The 18,238-nt window shown below is 44.2% G+C and overlaps 1 protein-coding gene across 1 annotated transcript in view; it reads right to left on the reverse strand.

Moving 5' to 3' along the window:
* The window catches only part of LOC8032653 (E3 ubiquitin-protein ligase MIB1), a 522,024-nt gene that overhangs the window by 26,468 nt on the left and 477,318 nt on the right, over window positions 1–18,238 (reverse strand). Inside the window, exons 13-16 of the mRNA XM_042286613.1 lie at window positions 11,790–11,922; window positions 7,726–7,812; window positions 5,211–5,381; window positions 3,390–3,571 (exon numbers count right to left, since the gene is read on the reverse strand). Coding sequence (XP_042142547.1) covers window positions 3,390–3,571; window positions 5,211–5,381; window positions 7,726–7,812; window positions 11,790–11,922 — 573 coding nt within the window. The remainder of the gene's footprint in view (window positions 1–3,389; window positions 3,572–5,210; window positions 5,382–7,725; window positions 7,813–11,789; window positions 11,923–18,238) is intronic.

Raw genomic sequence — 18,238 nt, forward strand, 5'->3', positions numbered from 1 at the left:
TTACAAGTCAAGAAGGTAGGAGAAGCTCCTCCCACAATCGTGATGCGCCCGTTTCAAATCCCTCCGCAGTCGAAAGAAGAGTTCACTGGAAACTCTCCTTGTTCCGCTTCAATGGATTCCCACTTGTCTCCGATCCCACTTTTTAAGAAAGCGACCTTTGTATTCATCGGAGAGGGAACCGAGCCCCTGAAAGCAGCCTTTGTATCCATTGGGGGGGAAGCTAATCCCCAAAATCCGTATTTGTTTCCGTCGGTGGGGGAGAACTCTAATCTCCCTCTCGTGGCTTCCACAATGCTAAGTTAAAGTCGAAAGATAAAGCAAATATGTACAGAAAGGCAAGACCCTCCTCGCGCGTTGGCCGCGACGTCACGGAAACGGTGGGACGCTATTGGATGCGGAGGTGGCGGAGGGATATCTCATTCCCTTTGAGGGGCATTTGCCGCTACCTTCTTAACCTGTAACTGACTATATGTGCGTTTTTCCCTTTCTCTCTCAAACCCCCTTTCCCTCCATTTGTCGCCAGGGCGCTTGCTGCTTCGTTCCCATACAACTGCACACTTTCCACCTGTGCCTGCGGAAGTTACAAAAAAAAAAACACAAATTCTGGGTTTCAGACTTTCCCGGACGGCATTGTGCAGTGCGGTTTGCTTTGGACTACCCTTTAACGAGCACAGTTGCACTGTGGAAAAACAACACCCGCGGAAGCGAGCTCCACGGGTGTTGCTCTACCGCAGTGCACCGGTGCTCAGTAAGAAGTGCGCCGAATGGGACTAACCCGCCGCGATCAACACTTTTAAAAGTATAAATATTGCGATCGCATACTTATGAGCAAAGCACGCTTTGAAGTGGGATGGTGTGTGTATGTGCCTCGTGTTTTTAAAAAGAAACCTAAACTTCGTGAATGTTTATATCTACAATACAGTAAAACTTCCGAAATTAAACTGTGGCTATTATGCAAGAGTGCCATATTTTCTGGACTATATGTCACACCTTTGTGTAAGTCAGACTTTTGCATATTGAGACATGTTCGCAGCAAAGTTGCTATATAAGTTGCATTTTTGTATAAATTTCACGTCTTTGCATTGTTCACGCAATGAATTTTTTTCTTTTTACGAGCATCGGTATTGCGAAATTGGAGTTGCGCAGATTTGCCTAATTCACACGTACCGTTCGACACGCAACAACTTTGACGTTTTAACTCGCGAGAAATGCCCATAGCATGACGCTGTCTGACGAGGGCAACTAAGTGCTTTGCAGCAAAAGGACGTAAAACGTGCAAAATGAGAAGTTAGTTGTTTTTCTTTTTCTTAAGTTTGAGATTTAAGGAAAGATATTTGCATACGGCAAGAAGATTTATAAATCCCACCAATTAGGTGAAAGTGGGCGTCTCTAAAGGTTCAGTTTTATGCCAAATGTGTCATTTACTTGCCATCCCAATGTAGGCACTGGACTTCCTGAGGTGACTGTCCCTAATAGAGTTAGATTAAGTTTAAGTTTGCTTAGAAGTGGTCAAATGGAAGCTTGGGAACAACCTTCATGAGTTAAGCTGGGTTTTCGTTTAAACATGGTGTAGTAGTGAAAGGCTTAGAGAAACTATTCAATATTCAATTCAAAAATATTCAGCCAAAACCACTTTCACTTTGAACTCCAAATCCACTATTTGCACATGACCATATATTATGACTTGTCAATTGGTTCTTATGATCTGTAGCGAATAGTGGTTTGGGCCAAATATTTGGGAGGGGGGGGGGGGGGCGGGATCGGTGGCCGAATGGGCTAGCACACACCAGCTTGCAGCATGTGGAGCGAAAGCTTGCACTGTAGAACCCAGAGACCCTGGGTTCAATCCCTACCCCTGCCCATTTCAGCCTGGATGAGCATTGCACTGGCGTGCAGCCGTGTACCGCTATTGCGTAGTGCACATTAAAAACCCCAGGCTAGTGGTTTTACTGCACTGACTAAATTTCTTATTTGCAGCTGAGACATCAGACGCCCAATAAGGCTGACTAACTTCCGCCTGTATAAACATACATGCAACATTATTACTATTAGGCATTTTGGGCAGGAAGAGTTTCCAATGCTCCCTGCCCAAACCTCCACACTGTTAAAGCAACAAACAACAAACACGATTCAAAGACATGCCAACAACATCTTGCCAGCAACCGTTTCGTCTTCACAATTCTAGAGAGCATCTGCTTGTTAGGATTGTTGAGCCTCGCCGTTTCCATATGCAGCGGCATTCAGCTACCTCGTGTGCATCAGCATCCTTGGGCACGTTTTAAGACGGTGTCCGTTGTTGCTACTGTTCCTTGATAAACTAGTAAAGCCGGAAAGCCTTTCTGAACCTTCAGTGATACTTTGAGCCAAGTGAGCGTACACTAAGTTCTTCAAGTAGGCTCCTCACCCAATCTGATGAGCTCTTCTGTAGCACCAGGAGCACGCCTGTATTGGTTCAATAAGTTCTATGAAAAACCTTTCAGCCTTTCCACTCTGGTGAAGAAGAAAGACCAGCAGAGCCGTACAATGGAAAGTTATGGCCGGCCGCAAGTCAGCAAGCCAGAGTGGAAAGGCTGCCGCCATCTATGAGCGACGACAAAAACCAGATACGTGGCTTGCCACTGTCCCTCATAAATGGCGGTAGGTGTCCAGAGTTCGGTGTCTTCATTTCTTTGCGGGGGACATGATCCTGGGAAAGCAAGCCCTTAACAGCTCCGCTGTAAAAGCTCTCCCCGCAGCACAAATTTTCCAGACCAAACGTTTAGGAACCGCAATTAAATATTGTATAAAAACAGCATTCACCTCTTCTCGCAGATAGAAACCTCTTATGGAATTCTCATAAGTGGAAAGCAGAACACTCAAACGAACTCTCATAAGTGGAACTTTCATACGTAGAACCCTCAGAGGAACCCTAATAATAACTCTCATGTTATATGAAAATTCAAGGATAAGTAAAATTTCATGAAATGTCTTTTTGGGTGGTGCTATCTGCAGAGAGTCTTCTTGTCTCGTGATAAGTAGAATGGTGTTGCTTGGTTTCTTAGGTTCCCACCCACCGTAAAATACCATGGAAGCGCCCACTTTATACAAGTGCCCACTAGTATTAGCATTTCCAAAACTTGGGAATTCTGCAAATTATTGGTTAAGTGCCCATCTTTTGATCGGACAAGCGACCCTGTCTAGACTAACCGAGTTTTCAGCAAAAGTGGGGTGGGCGCTCCCCCAATATTTTACGGTAATGAGATCCTACTGTAGTATGTCGGAGAGGACAGAAGTTAGCAATATGTGCACACAGAAAATTAGAAAGAGGCCAAGAAAAATACAAAACAACAACAAGCAAGCAAGCAGGTGGTGACCCTCGCCAACGAGGCAAGGTTCAACCGTCCGCTTACCAGGACTTATCCTTGTGGCACTTGACGAGAGCGTTGCACAGGTTTGGGTCCGGGCAGAGGTCCAGTGGTGCCTGGCCCTTCTTGTTCTTGATGTAGAGCTCGGCACCGTTGGAGACCAGGAAACAGGCAATGGAGGCGCTGGACTTCTTGTCCGCGCCCTGACTCCCCAACCCCATCAGGAGCTGCAAGGCAAAGAGTGCCCGGTGCGGCAACCGTGGCAAACCCGAGGCAAGGATGTCCCCTCGCCGAAGATGCCGGCCCTCGGCAACTCCCGCAAAATACAGAGCGTGCGCCCGTGCCTCGATAAATGCACACCCCCTACTTTTAAACCACACGAAATATAAGCGAAGGACATATCGAGTGCCTACACCAGAAAACATCTATTTTACGGCATACAGGGGCATTTCACAGAACGCCAGTCAAATCGCTCGTGAGAAAACTATGCGTCGCACAGAGAGATTATTGATGTCGTATTGGCCTCTTCTGCCAAAGGGCCCATTTAGAAAAATCAATAACATTTGTTATAGTACTAATTAGGTTCCTAATTACTTCCGAGCGATTATAACCTTAATTTTTAAACTTAAAGGTACGGCTTCAATTAGGATCTTTCTGGGCATCGTCTAAAATCACTACGTCGGTGCACTTTACGAAAATATGAGGCACGTGCAACATTTTACGACACTCGAAAAAACACTAGATTTGGACATGCTTTTAAGTTTCGGTCTCCTATCAAGATGCATCTCCGTGACGGTGGGTGTGCCCCCTGTGGCAAAATTACACAACTAACGCGCACCGCCATGCATTCTTCGCATGACGGAAGTGAACCCGAGAATCAAAGCCTATTCTTGTGATGTCGTTCTAACGGTACACCGTTTCATTCTGCCAGCTCGTGGCATGTTCCCTTCCCTTCTACGAGGAAGGCGAGGCGGCTGTAGCGCGCTTTCGTCACGGGGAACGAGGCGGAGAAGCGAGCTAGATAACTGTGCGTGGATCCACTGGCGATGGCGTCGGAGGGTGGGACGGTCGCACCGGCCTCATCTTCTAGGAGGTCGTGCATCGGATGTCATCCGACAGAGAAATATTGCCGTCGCGGTCAGGGGTCGTACTCTGAAAGTCTCATTTCTGCTTGCGGTCTTAGCTTTAACGAGACAAGATTCGTTTCTATATTTTTTTTTTCTGGACGAGCAGAATTTTGTTTGTACATTTATGCACAGTGTGTCATGACAGCTTTGTCTCCGTTCGCTTTTAACGGAAAATATTTTAGCGACACGAGTGACGGTGAAGGTGATTTTAGCGGAGAAGAGAACCCCAGAAAGGGCTCTGGAAGCTTCTGCGACAAATCTCCGGAGAACGAGTGTGACAGTTCCGCGAACGAGAGCGACGACGAGAGCCTCACGGACGTCGCCGTCTTACAAATCCAGAAACCCCACACAAACTCAGACCCAATTGTTTCTGGAGCTCCTCGCTGCACAGTCCAAGACCCAGCACTTCCAAACGTTTTTCACAAACGCTTCAGTAATGAATTTTATTTCACGACCACCGAGTGATTATATCGCTTTCATAGTCGCCAAAGAGGCGAGAATCACAGGAAGGAAAAGCGTTGGTCGTCCCGCCTCCGGTGAGAGCTACCTACCTTTGTAAACGGTGTGCGCCACAGTCAAAGCGGCGGAAAGGCACGAAGTGCGCACCGGAGTTCGAGCGTTCCAAAAAGACGCCTCTACGTTTTCGCTCCGTTGGCCGACTGAAGTCTAAAATAATCTCAATCTGAAGGGCCAACGAGGTGAAAAGTTGCGCGACCCCCAAACGCTTAATGGCACCCACCTCGAGGTTCCCAGCAGCCGAGGTGGAGCCCCTGGCGCCGACCTTGGCGACGTCCTGCATGTCCTGCAGGTGGCGCAGCTGCGACAGGGTGTGGTGCCGCAGGGCCTCGTGCAGCGGCGTGTCCCCGTCCTTGTCCGGGACGTTCAGGTTGCAGCCCTCGCGCACCAGGTGCTGCCACGTACAATGACCCGCGCCGTTGCGGTCAGTGCCTCGTTCAAAGTGAACGCTCGAGCAAACTGTTCTAAGTTTAGTTACATGGATGGAACACATCACGGAGATATATACATTATAGCCTCCTTACAACAAGCCTGGTTACAATAGACATTCGGTTATAACGTGCCGATTTGCGAAGTTTTGTTGGTCATCCTGTCTATATGCCAGTGAGCCGACTTCGTCTATGACTTCTGTCTATGACATCTATGACTTCTGTCTATGACATGCGTTTGGATATAACAGAATATATTAGGGAATTTGTAAGTAGTTCTTCATTATGACAGACTCTTCGACAGCAGTCATTATTTTGGATATTATGCGGCCTTGGTTCGGTAGTGGTGGCATCCATTTTGCGAACTGTTGTCATGACACTCGGAGCCTCGTATGACCCAAAGCGTGCGGTGATACAATACAATAAAATACAAAACAATATTTAGTTGCTTCTTAAAATACAGTTCGAATCTAAATCCCACATAAGCCAATCTTGGCTTGTGTGTGGTATGCGACAGATGCCTCTGCATTTTTATTAAAGAATCAAAAAACTTGCACTAGCTAGAGCACGTTATTGCAAAATACATAGAGTTTCTATCTCCAGAAAAATATAGTTACACTCTCGTCCACTAATTCATTAAACAGCAGCAATATATAAGATATGTGGGATTTTGGCATCACTTATGTCATTTCGTACAATTCATCTTATTGAAGCGAACCAATTCTCCAGGGGTGTGTTTTACTCTGTTTGAATATCCACGTTTTTGACAGCTTTTATATTTTGGAGGATTTTTTCTTCAGTAACTCTTCAGGTAATTCAATAAAAATCTTGGGTATATAATGATTTTCCGTGGCCTCTCCATATTTGGTATAAATAAATGGTTCAACTAATTTTCTATTTGATCTTAAAATTCTTCCTTTATCACTCTCAAGTTTGTTTATTGTTAAAAAAATGTTTTATATTAATATCATACATCATCTGGTCCCTAAAATGCAACATTCCTAGTTCTTTACGAATATATAGTTTTGCAGATAAATTTCTTCACTTAGGTAACCCATATTTCTGACTAGTATGTATGCTTTTTTGGATCGATTCTATTTTTTTCGTTGTTCACTAAAGGTAATGACAATCATCACTACCTTTAAAAGTTTACCAGTTTCAATAATCCAGTTCTTTTCTAATGTCCATTCACATTTCGTCAATCTAACTGGTTAGAATAGACTCCAGCTCTAATCCATGTCAAAGTCTGTAGTTAGAGAGTATCTGCTTTCTGCACACTCCTTTTACAACATACCGAAAGTCTTACGATCACTATTAAAGTCCGTTGTAATGAGTTTTTATTGTCTCCAGGCCAATACTAAAGAAAGTTGAGCATCTACTTTTTCGCAAAGCACCTGAAAGAGCCGGTTGCTGCGATCAACGGAGGAAGCTCGGCATATCACGGGGCTGAAAATATGCTTAGGCCTGAGAAGAGGCCCGGGCTTAGGCACCGAGCACGACATTCCACCATGCTCAATGTCTTGGTCTTGACGATATAGGAACATATAATGATCGCTGTGGAAAGCTCTCGCATAATGAGGCAGGCAATCTGCACAACTAAAGCGACTGTCAAGAGATATATACGCACATGGCCACACACCATTTTGCGGAAAGTACTCTTTGTCTTCACAACTGAGCACCCCAGAAGGTCTAGTATTCATCAGCCAGGGCAAAGATGCGAAACAACTGTATGAGCTTGACAAGGCGAGCAAACAGTTTACGTAATAGAGAATTAGAAATGCACAATGGAACTGCTTCTGCTCGTACTGAATATTAATCATTAACATCTCTTCTGTCTCACACGTGCAGTTTGATCATAATGGTGATACAAAACACTTGTTTGAGGCTACTTTTAAAAATTCCCATTGCCAAATTCAACACTTCCTCTTGAATGCCATATTTTCTGGACATTCGTCCACAGACTGCATAGATGTTTAAAAGTTGAAACTTCATGTGGTGCGCACTATATGAGGACTTGTTTTTTCTAGATTTTGTGAATGACCATTCATGTCAATTAGGATTTCTGTATATAATGCAAGCTTCTTTTGTGCGCTATATAATGTAGGCATCTATCAAGGTGTGCTGCGAATAAAATTTTATGTGCGAATTATGCACCAGATACAGACTATCAAAGGAAAATCTTTTTCTTTTTTTCAGCCCACATTTGTCCCTGTGGACTATACTACAAACAATACAGTACTTGATCATCACTTTAGTGTGGCCTTTTCTGTGCAGTACATGCAAAAACAACAAGGGCAGATTCCCGCTCACCCTGACGATCTGTGCATGCTGGCGCTCCACAGCAAGATGCAGCGGAGTTTGGAGGTTCACATTCTGCAGATCCATGTTAGCTCGCCCCTGCAGTGTTTGTGTGAAAGATAACAGAACGATCGGTGAGAGGGCCAAACGAGAGAGGTAGCAAAAAATGCAAAGAAGCAACTAAATGCATCTCATAGTCAACACAATGCTATAGGCAGTGTTGGGAAGTACTTTAGAATACTTGTACTCAAGTATTTTTTTCTTCTGCTTTCCAAGGGATTGTACAACATCATGTGAAAGCATCATTCTGTGATTGCATCACAGAATGATGCTTTGTCAACTCTGATGAAGCCACTTGACTACTATATCCCCAATATTCGCCGCCATTTCCGAACATAACAGATGCACCCCCGATTATCTCGTGAACAATGCATACCAGTTTAAAAAAAAAAAATTAATGTTAGCTGTTGGGCTAGTTGGGTAAAACCTCTCAAAATTTGAAACGGATAGCCTCTAAATATAACATTCAGGTGGTACTATCAGAACCTGATGAACTTAAAAAACTGTGTCTAAAGATCCACTCCCAAAACAAACAAGATGAATGCTCAGTACAGTACACACATAAATATGCTGCAATGACAACATTGTGCACGAAGTTCCGTGCACTTGTGGGAGTGTGTGTTGGTCAATCTGGCCGCTGCATTCATATAAGACTACGAGAGCATGACCTTTCTCTATGTTCGTCGCCATCAGGTCACCAAGCCATACATGTCAGAGAGTGTAAACATTCTCCTATATTTAATCAAACAAAAGTCCTCAATCGCTTTTGGAGCAAGACAGCCAGAAAAATTTATGAGGCAAAATCCATAATAGAAAAAGGGGACACATGCATTAGGATACCTTCAATATCACTGTCCATAAAAGAGATGTGGTACCACAAACCTTTTTTCTTAATCTGGCGGCTTTTCTCTTGTTATCACACTCTTTCTTTATTTTCCAATTTATTATTTTTATTTTTTTAGTTTGTTAAAGCATTTTATTTTCGTCTTTCTCTTTTCATGCATTAAACACTTAGGTGATTGTAAGTACTTGTCCTGTCCGTATCTTTGTAACGCAATTCTGAATTATAAAAGATTGAGCCGCCTCTCAATTGCTCGTCGGCCAATCGTAAGCCGTTTCTCAATCACAAGCTGCCTCTCCAAAAGAGGCGGGTTATGATTGGCCAACAAGCGTCCATCATCACTGCGCTGACACCGCTACTGGCGTATGCCCCACCTTTTCCGAGCAAAAAGAATCCGCTCAGAAAGGGGTGTGTCCCAACCTTCCATCACGTTTTTTTTTTATAAGAAAATTGGCATTGCGCGATCATAATTTTTGAATTTTTAAGGTTCTTAGGGCCCATAAAATCAGCTATGTCCAAAAACAGGCGATCGCAGGATCCTCTTTAGTGCCCTTTAAGAACGTCCAGACTGGGACATTAGGCATGAAATGTCCCATTCAGGTACTGAAGACGTCTCAGGTGAAATTCCAAAAGATACGCTAAGGATGAGGGTAGAAAGTTGGGCAAGTTGGTGATTCATAATGATTAAAAAGTGCAACAAGACGACGGACACAGAAGAAGACACAGACACAGCGCTACTTACAACTGAACTTTATTTCCGCTGCAGCACGGTATACATTACCGGCTACAACACAAACAAGCGAGGAAAGATATACAAATACACCTCACAAAAATTATAGAAAAAAAAAACAACATAAAAAGGCTAGAAGTCCTGCATCACTCATCGGCACCCACCCAAAACTAGTCATCCTTGGTCAAGAAATTGCAACTTTTTTTCGAATAAAGATAAAGAGGGTGCACTGACACATTGCAGCTCTAATCTAGCAATTTCTCGAGCCTCGAGCATTTCCCTTGTGGTTTTGTTTCTGTTTTTGTTTAGTACAGTACAATCTGGGAAAATTGGAGTTCAACCACAATCCCGGCAATGCACACCGAGGTGTCCTGATATCACGGCATCAACGTTGTACCGGTGTTCCCTCAATCTTTCATTTAGGCAGCGACCAGTCTGCCCCACATAATAACGCCAGCACGATAATGGCACGGAGTAGACAACCTCTTCTGTACACTCCAGCAAAGCAAGTTTTGTGCTTGTTCGTGCAGCCAGGTATGATTATGATGTTCGAAGTGAAATTGACCTTTTTACATAAACTAGTCAACTTGACAGGTGCTGAAAAAAACAATGTTAACCCCTGCATGCAAGCCCACTCTTTTAAGGTTATGGGACGTTTTATGTAGGTATGGTATGACTACTGGTTTCTCATTTTTCTTCCTCTGCACTTCCGTTCCCTGAATATATTTATTCTTTAATGTCTTGAGAGTGTTCTCTGCTACGGCTGATAGAAGGGAGACTGGATACCCCACAGACTTGAGTCTTGACACCTGATATTTAAAACTTTCATTGATCTTGTGAGTGCACGACTCCTTTAGAGTGTTACCGAAGCAGAGACTGATCATCCCCCTGTACACAAGTTTTGAGTGCGTTGATGCGAATGGCAGGATTGGCTTGGTTCCCCCTTGGTTCATAAATCTAACATACATGCCCCGGTCGGAAGGCAAGCCTCAGGTCCGAGAACTTAACGGAACCTCCCACCAGCACTTCATGTGTTAGCACCAGGGGCCTTAGACAGTCACTAAAAGTGGACAGGGTCACGGACACCACCTCCTCAAAGACATCTGAGCTGCAGTCCAAGAGGACTAAAAAATTGCCCCCACAAATCTAAAAAGGCTTACAACCTTAGAACCCTCAAGTCTAGCCAGGATCCGATCAAGGGCCGCTAGAAAAATGTCCCTGAGTACCGGTGCTAAAGTCTAAGCTCGTTATAACAGACCTTCATTTTGACCAAGATTTTGGTCTCTTGTAAAAGGAGTATGTTGTATGCAGATATGGAGGAAAACCAACTGACCTTCACAAATCGGTACGTTATATCCAAAAGTCTGTTATAACCAGGTCTATTGTAATGAGCGTAGACTGTATACGGAAACCGATACACACACCCATCTTGAGTAAAAGTGCCTTCGTCCAATGTGGCAAACGTAAACCTTAGATAAAATGCCAGGAGTTCAAGAGAACTGCTTACACCGAGTCCTGCTTCATTTTGAAATGCCACCACGAAAAAGAATTGCAGTTTCTTGACCAAGGATCACTAGTTTTGGGTGAGTGCCGATGAGTGATGCAGGACTTTTAGCCTTTTTATGTTTTTTTCTATCATTTTTGTGAGGTGTATTTACATATCGTTCCTTACTCGTTTGTGTTGTTGCCGGTAATATATACCAAGCTGCAGCAAAAATAAAGTTCAGTTGTAAGTAGCGCTGTGTTTTCTGTGTCTTCTTCTGTGTCCATCGTCTTGTTGCACTTTTTAATCATTACCCTCAGGATGTCCTACGTTTGTTTACTGAACCCCAAGGAAACCTTCCATGGGACTTTCTTGCTTGCATTTTTTGGTCTGATCGAATGACGTCATAATGCCATGTGACAACATGGTGTAACTTGACATCGATTTCCCTGCTACACTTAGCAAGGAAATTGATGTCACAGTTTCAAGTAGCATTGTCACATGATGTCATGGTCATCATGTAACCTGAGGTAATGTGACATGGTCACGTGACCCGACGTCAGGTCGTGTGGCATCAATTTTCCTGCTAGATTTAGTGTGGAAATCATTGTGTTGTCACATGATGCCGTGGTACTTGTCATGTGAAGCATGTGTTACGTGACGTCGCAATGCAATTTTCTCACAATGTCACAGTGTCGTGCGATGCCACAGTGTCCCGTGACGTGACGATGCAATTTTCCTGCTGAATTTAGAGGTGAAATGTCACCACTAAATTTCTATAGCAAGTGCTGCTCAATAAAAATCCCATCAGATGGTATCACATGTTTGTTGCCATTTGACGAAACGTCTAAGCTGAGCGATTTTATGTTGGACTACCTCCCAGCTCCAACCACCAGGGTTACTATGTAAATATGCATCCGGTGACCCCTCATGAGATGTGAAAGCAACACAGGGGAGCTCACGTGGTGGATGAGAAGCTCGGCCACCTCTACGTGGTTGTTGAGGGCGGCCAGGTGCAGGGCAGTGTAGCCGTCGTCCTTCTTCTCATCCACGATCCAGGGACGGGGCAACTTGGACAGCAGGGTTCGCATGGCGCTGTGGAAACAAAAAGACGTGGCAGAGAGTTAGCTTTCTAGATCGGCGGAACCTTTCATTTTGCGTCCGGAAAACGACAACACCCTTGTTTCAAACTGTGAAGGGATGCAGCAGGGCTATACACATGGCCGAGTTCCAGTGCCACCATTCGTCTTCGACAAGGAGTTTGCTGGTATGTAGTACTATCGCGAACAACATGAGCTAAAACAGTCTTTCATGCTTCTTTGGTGTGCCTGCTGCCAGTTCTTGAGAAAGCTATAAGGTCTGAACTACAAAATAAACGCGAAGTTGGGGTCTCATTCTTCGTATTATACTTGACAAAATGAGGGACTACAGAGCCTGTAGGGACCCCAGATGCCAAATGAAGCCGAACCGGGTGTTTCAGCTTAGACTGTCCAAGAGGGTGCACTGAGCGACACTGTTGGTGCAAACATCACAGTGACGCTTTTCTGGCATATTTTACTTTGTCAGAGCATGAACGAGCACCCCTTTTCATCCCTTAGGTCAGTGACTAAAATGAGCACCTTCCATCACTCCAGTCGCTCTGAAGACAGCCTTTTGATTCTTACGGTAACAAAAAAAGTAAATTAATCTTGCTATGTACAGTGTGTACCCCCAAAAACATTTGGTGTTCTTTTTTCCATTGCAAAAGTAAACAGAGCGTTGCCGACCGCTCAGAACCTTGCAACATACACCGCTAGTGGTCGGACCAGATGTTAAAGCGTCAGAGTTAACCGTTATCTTATTGAAAAGTTACAAGTGATTTTCCGAAAACTTCCCGGTAGCCGACACCATTCAGCTCCACGCATTGGTGGACCTCATCAGTCGTGAATTTTCCGTTGAAATTTTCCAAATATCACTTGAAACTTTAGAGCAAAATAACGGCAAACTTTCAATCTTTACCATCTGGTCCGGAATGCCTGCACTTAATTCGGACAGAAAATGAGTATCAAGCAACGCATACCTTGCCTAAAAAAAAAAAAAAAAAAAAAAAAATTTTTGTACATTTGGTGTTGCTTTTAAAGGTCTACCCCGTCAATTTATTGAGCAAGGCAAGCTTACTGTGATCACTGAACACCCAGGATTTACTCTTGCCGAGATAAAATTTAGTACCTGTAAATTCAGAATAGTTGCTTAGAGAAAGGTCAACAAAGGTGACGCCAAAACAAACGTTCAAATTTTCACACGCATTTGCTGTGCCCTGATGTCGCCGACAGGGACTCCTGCAGCTCGAGCTGGCAGTTCAAGAAAGAGTGAAGCTCGTTCTTTAGTTTCCTGCTGCCAAGTGGGCGTGGGGCAAGCTCCCACAGCATTCCTTTCACGCCTATGAATGCCTTGTAAACGGCTGGGAACAAGCATTAGAGTCAAAATGATGACCCAGTGCCTTTTTAAATGTTGCAAAAAAAAAAAAAAAGAAAAAAAATTTCTTTTTTGTCCTTTGCTTTAGACTACGTTTTCCATCTTTGGCCACAGTTTCAAGTAATTTTCAGCCCCCCCCCCCCCCCAATAATGAAAAAAAAAACAAAAACAAAAAAAAAAAAAAGGTAAGAACCAATATTAGAAATTTAACACCTTTCCAAAATCAAAATAATTTTACAAAGCATTAAGGGTTACAACGTTACAAGTTCAGCCATATTTATTGATATGCTGAACCAATTCTAAAAAAAATTAAAGAACACACAAAAAAAAAACAAAAAAAAAACAGGCTCCTACATTTTTATAAGTTCTATTTTTGAAGGGGATGCCAACTTGAAGTAGCCTCTTTCCCTCTCTCCATTATGGAGGGAAATGTGCCTTTTCTCCCATTTCCTTTATGAAAGGAGAAAACAAATAGGCACCCTTTCCTTTCCCATTCCTTTATGAAGGGAAAACGGAAAAAAAGGGTGGAAGCAAGAGAAAGACACAGTGACAGGCAGAATTTTGAGAAGAATATGGCAAAAGTTGAAGGGGAGGAATAAGATTGATAGAAAAATAAAATGCCAAAAGCAAATTTATAAAAAGAATGAAATAAAAGAAGTTGAAAAGTGAATACGGGTTATATAAAGAAAGGAGGGAGAGAGAGAGAGAGAGAGAGAGAGAGAGAGAGAGAGAGAGTCTGTCTAAATCAAAACGCCAGCCAAGCAAGAAACGAAAAAGGTATGTATATCAACGATTTTTGGACGGATGATGTCAGGTTCCATCCACCACCAACCAATCAAAAAACACACACAAAAAAAAGCGCCATATTAAAACACAGCAACCTACACACACGCACAAGTAGAATAAAGTGCCTCAGTCAGCTCGCGGTTCGCCCACCACGCTTCCTGCCGCCGGTGCTCACACCGTATTTCACGCAGGCGGAAATCATTATTATTGACGATGCAACCCCCAAAAATAGTTTTAAAAAAAGAAATGCATGCCTTGCGCGCGCGCGCAATGTAACCATCACTGTCACATCTCGGCCGCTTTTCAAACCTGGAGAGAGCGACCACGGGGAAAATCTAATCGCAAATCTCTCTTCTTCCTCTTCTCCGCGCGCTCATTTTTTTCTCCGCGGAGAAAAAGTAAGCAAGCGTCGAAGCAGAAGTAAACAAACAGCGCGAAATAAAAAGGGTGTGCTTCTGTTACGCGCCGTCGCCTCGGGACGATTACTGCTTTTGATAAATTGGGAATTCCGTCCAACGGTACAAAAGAAATCTCCGTCGTCCCATCTCCGCCGGAGTTCTTTCCTCGGGCGAAGGAAAATAAGGGATAGTGTGTGTGCCCGAATATCCTCAATCTCAATTTCTTCCTGTTGTGATTTCTACATACGAGGGAAAGAAGGAGGAGAAATAAATAAACAAAACAGAAACAGGAGTCGCTATGCTAAAAAAAGAATGACGTCGTTAAGATGACGATCGGGTCAGATATTTCGGTCCTGCATACTTCTGTTACGACTGACATTTATTGGCAGGTCGTCGCGCGCCACCTATCGCCCCGGAGGGACAACTTACAAAATGGCGGAAAGAGTGAGATAGGATGTACAGGGTGCAGCCCCTAAATGTAGTTTTGTTTTGTTTTTTTCACAACGAACTTAAACCATCGCCGACGCTCAGTCCTTTCCCGAATGTAGTTCTAGCGCTCCGAACTACGAACCAGATGGCAAAGAAAGTTATAAGGAAGTGTCAAAAAATTTCAATGAGAAAATGGCGACCGACGAAGCCCACAATTATAAAAGGATGAATTCGCTGAGAAACTGAGGGAGTGGCGGAGACGAGAGCGCGCGGTGACGTCTGAACACCAAGCTCTGATTGGAGAGATTAGTGGGTAGACCTAGGGCTGTAGCTGCCCTTGTCTCTACTGCACTCGTCGAACGCGTTCAAATGCGGAACGCCGGCGTCCTCCGTTTGGTTTCCGCATTCGAACGCGTTCGACAACGCAAGGTACTTCGCAAGGTACTTCGCAAGGTAATTGGCAATCGCCGTTGCAGTTTCCATGGCAATAGCCATTTCGGCCCCTCCGTATCTTCGAAGCTTCGTGATGGTCGTTCTCAACCAGTCGCATCAAGAGCGCCATGGACCCGTTCCTCGCCAATATACTGTAAACGTCTTTGGCTCTGTGCATGCAATCAACTTATCAATCATGCCCATCTCCACGGACCACTTACAACGATATTGTTCTTGTTGCCTATTTCAAGAGAGAGAGAGAGAGAGAGAGAATAAACTTTATTGCTACACGCCTGGTCCGGCGCTCGTAAAGGAAGTTCTGGGGTATCTACGATCTCTCTTCTGGAGGGGGTGTATTGAAGGAACTTGAAAGAGAGTTGCTTGGTACATGGTGGCGATATGTTTGGATGGAGTGAGCCATTCTTCGTAGGATGAGTGCTGTAGAGTAGGTGGTATGCAGAATAAAGGCGCGCGTTTTGAAGATTGAGCACTGGGGCATGCCCAGAGTGTATGGTGGTCATCTGGATATCCACCACAGGGTTTGCAGGTTTCCAGCATTTCTAGATGTCAAATGGAGAAAGTTGTGTTGAGCGAGCGAGCGTTGAGGAGGGGGCAGAGGTCTGACATTTTCCCTCAGTAGCTCACGTGTGAAAATTATTTTTCAATGCCTCCAAGCACCAACACCGCGTGTGAAGGCGGTACGAAGATGTACACTTGTTTCGCCGGTGTGTGGATAGCCGTATACAAGAAACGTCTCTATAAAGCTACCCGCCACCAGCGAATCCAGATTGGCTCGCCAAGAACGGAGAAGTCAAGGGGAAACTGTTCAATTCCAGAGCCAAAATGGCGACCATACGGGGAGTTTACCACTACTATCTTTAGGTCTACACATAAACCATCGGCTGAACTTCTCTTTATGGTATTTTTATTTCGCTTTCGATGTTCAGCCTGACAACACACTAGTCCCATTCATCCTTCGAGCTCGTTCAAAAATGGCGGAAAGACGTTCTGATAACGTAACCACCCACCGGAACAGATATTAGTAGATCGTTCCGATGACTCCGATAGCGATACCCGCATACTCCGCCGACGCCTTTGCGCATGCATCGTATCGTTATCGAAAGTAACGCTCTACTAAAACCCCCTAATGTTGATGGGCGAGAGTGGAAATTCTGAAAACTCCTGATATGACGTACCGCTCCGGAAAGGAGGGGCTTCGGCAATAGTTTTAAAATATATCCTGCTATCTCCGTTCACCTAAAAAAAAAAAAAAAAAATTGTGATGTTGGCGGCTAAATAAAGACGATTCAAGTGTTTTTCCTCAAATACAGAACCGTTTCAGTTTCCCTTTAAAGTTACAAACATAGTACAGTTACGGTCTAAGGATTCAGCCCAGTATCGAGAACTGAACTTGAACCCCGCTCAAGTACTGATTGATTTCCGTTTCCCCTGTCGTCGACGGCAAAAGGACTGCACGGAAGACGAACGAAGAAGGCAAATCGAGAAAGTTATTAAACGCAACAAAGAAACAAAAAAAAAAAAAACTAGAAAGAACAAGCGAACGCGAAGGGGCAGACACCGACAAAGAGATCAGGCAAGCGAGACCTGTGCAGCGCCTATTGATCGCGATGCGAACTCAATTGCCCCCGCAGCTAAGTTCGTTAACCAATTAACCCGTTATCTCGTCAAATCTAATAAGAGACGGAACACCGGCTTGCCGATCAAGGACACAAAAGCCCGGAATTAAGGCGACATACAACGAGGCAAAAGGAAGAGCGGCTGAGATGCGGCACAGACTTCGTTTTTGGTTGTACAGTCGCGGACGATATGATAAAGCCCAGGCGAGCGCCTGGCTCCCAAGACCTCCAGTGCTATCTAGCGGAAGAAGGCCGACTTATCATCGAGGCTACTGTGCGAACGAGCGGCATTTCAGTGACTGCTCGGTTTTTATTTCGACTGCCCACTTGGTCGGTAAACGAGAGCCGAGTCAGCACCGAGAGTAGTGTATTGCTCGATGAAATGAAATGAATATTGCTTATTGTCATTTATTCCCAGAATTGATTATCAAACGTCCGAAAACTGATCGTTCAGTCTGCCGATCCGGTGGTTCCAGCCACGCTTGATTTTGCATTTTGTCGCAGCGCCTTTACATTCGACGCTATAATCAACGTTAAAGGGCAACTCGGCTCAATTCCGAAAATTTCGGTATAATGAGTGATTTCAAGTTAACTAATGAAAGGCACTACGTCATTTGCTTCGCGAAAAATGGAATCGAAATCGAAACTTCGGCTCCGCTCGGGGGATGATGTTTTTTTTTTTTTTTTTGGCCCGATTTTTTAAAGGTCATCTTGGTGATATCCCACACTGTCTGGTGATAGTAGGGGTGAAAATTGGCATAGAAGGGCGGGAGAAATCGTATGTTTGTTTTTTTAGACCTAGGCTAAGTGGCGCAAGCTACCTTCCGTTGCAAAGGGTGCAACCATTAACATCGATCCATCCAAAACATGGCTATCACATGGTACAAGACCACACGGGCCTCAGGGCAATGTTGTAGTTTTCACGTTTTATTTACATGAAACTCAAATGAGCCGCCGTGTCGCTAGACTGTAGTCCTCTGAGACGGTGCCGTGGGGAGGGGGAGTTCAAGTTTGGTGTGACACGTTGCGCCATCTAGCTCAAACCAGGGATGGGCAGTATTTCAGATACAAGTATTTGAAATACGTATTTCAAATACTTTGTGTATTTTGCATTTGTATTTAATTACAAATTGGGTAACGTATTTGACGTGTGTATTTAAATACTAAAACGTGGGTATTTCAAATACAATTTTGTGGGCGAAAATGCATCCCTCAAATTTATTGTCACGACTCATTTTGCTCATCCTAAGACGTGTCCAGAGCAGGAAGAAAATT

Source organism: Ixodes scapularis, unplaced genomic scaffold (assembly GCF_016920785.2).
Source record: "Ixodes scapularis isolate PalLabHiFi unplaced genomic scaffold, ASM1692078v2 PGA_scaffold8__174_contigs__length_109621045, whole genome shotgun sequence".
Lineage (NCBI taxonomy): Eukaryota > Metazoa > Arthropoda > Arachnida > Ixodida > Ixodidae > Ixodes > Ixodes scapularis.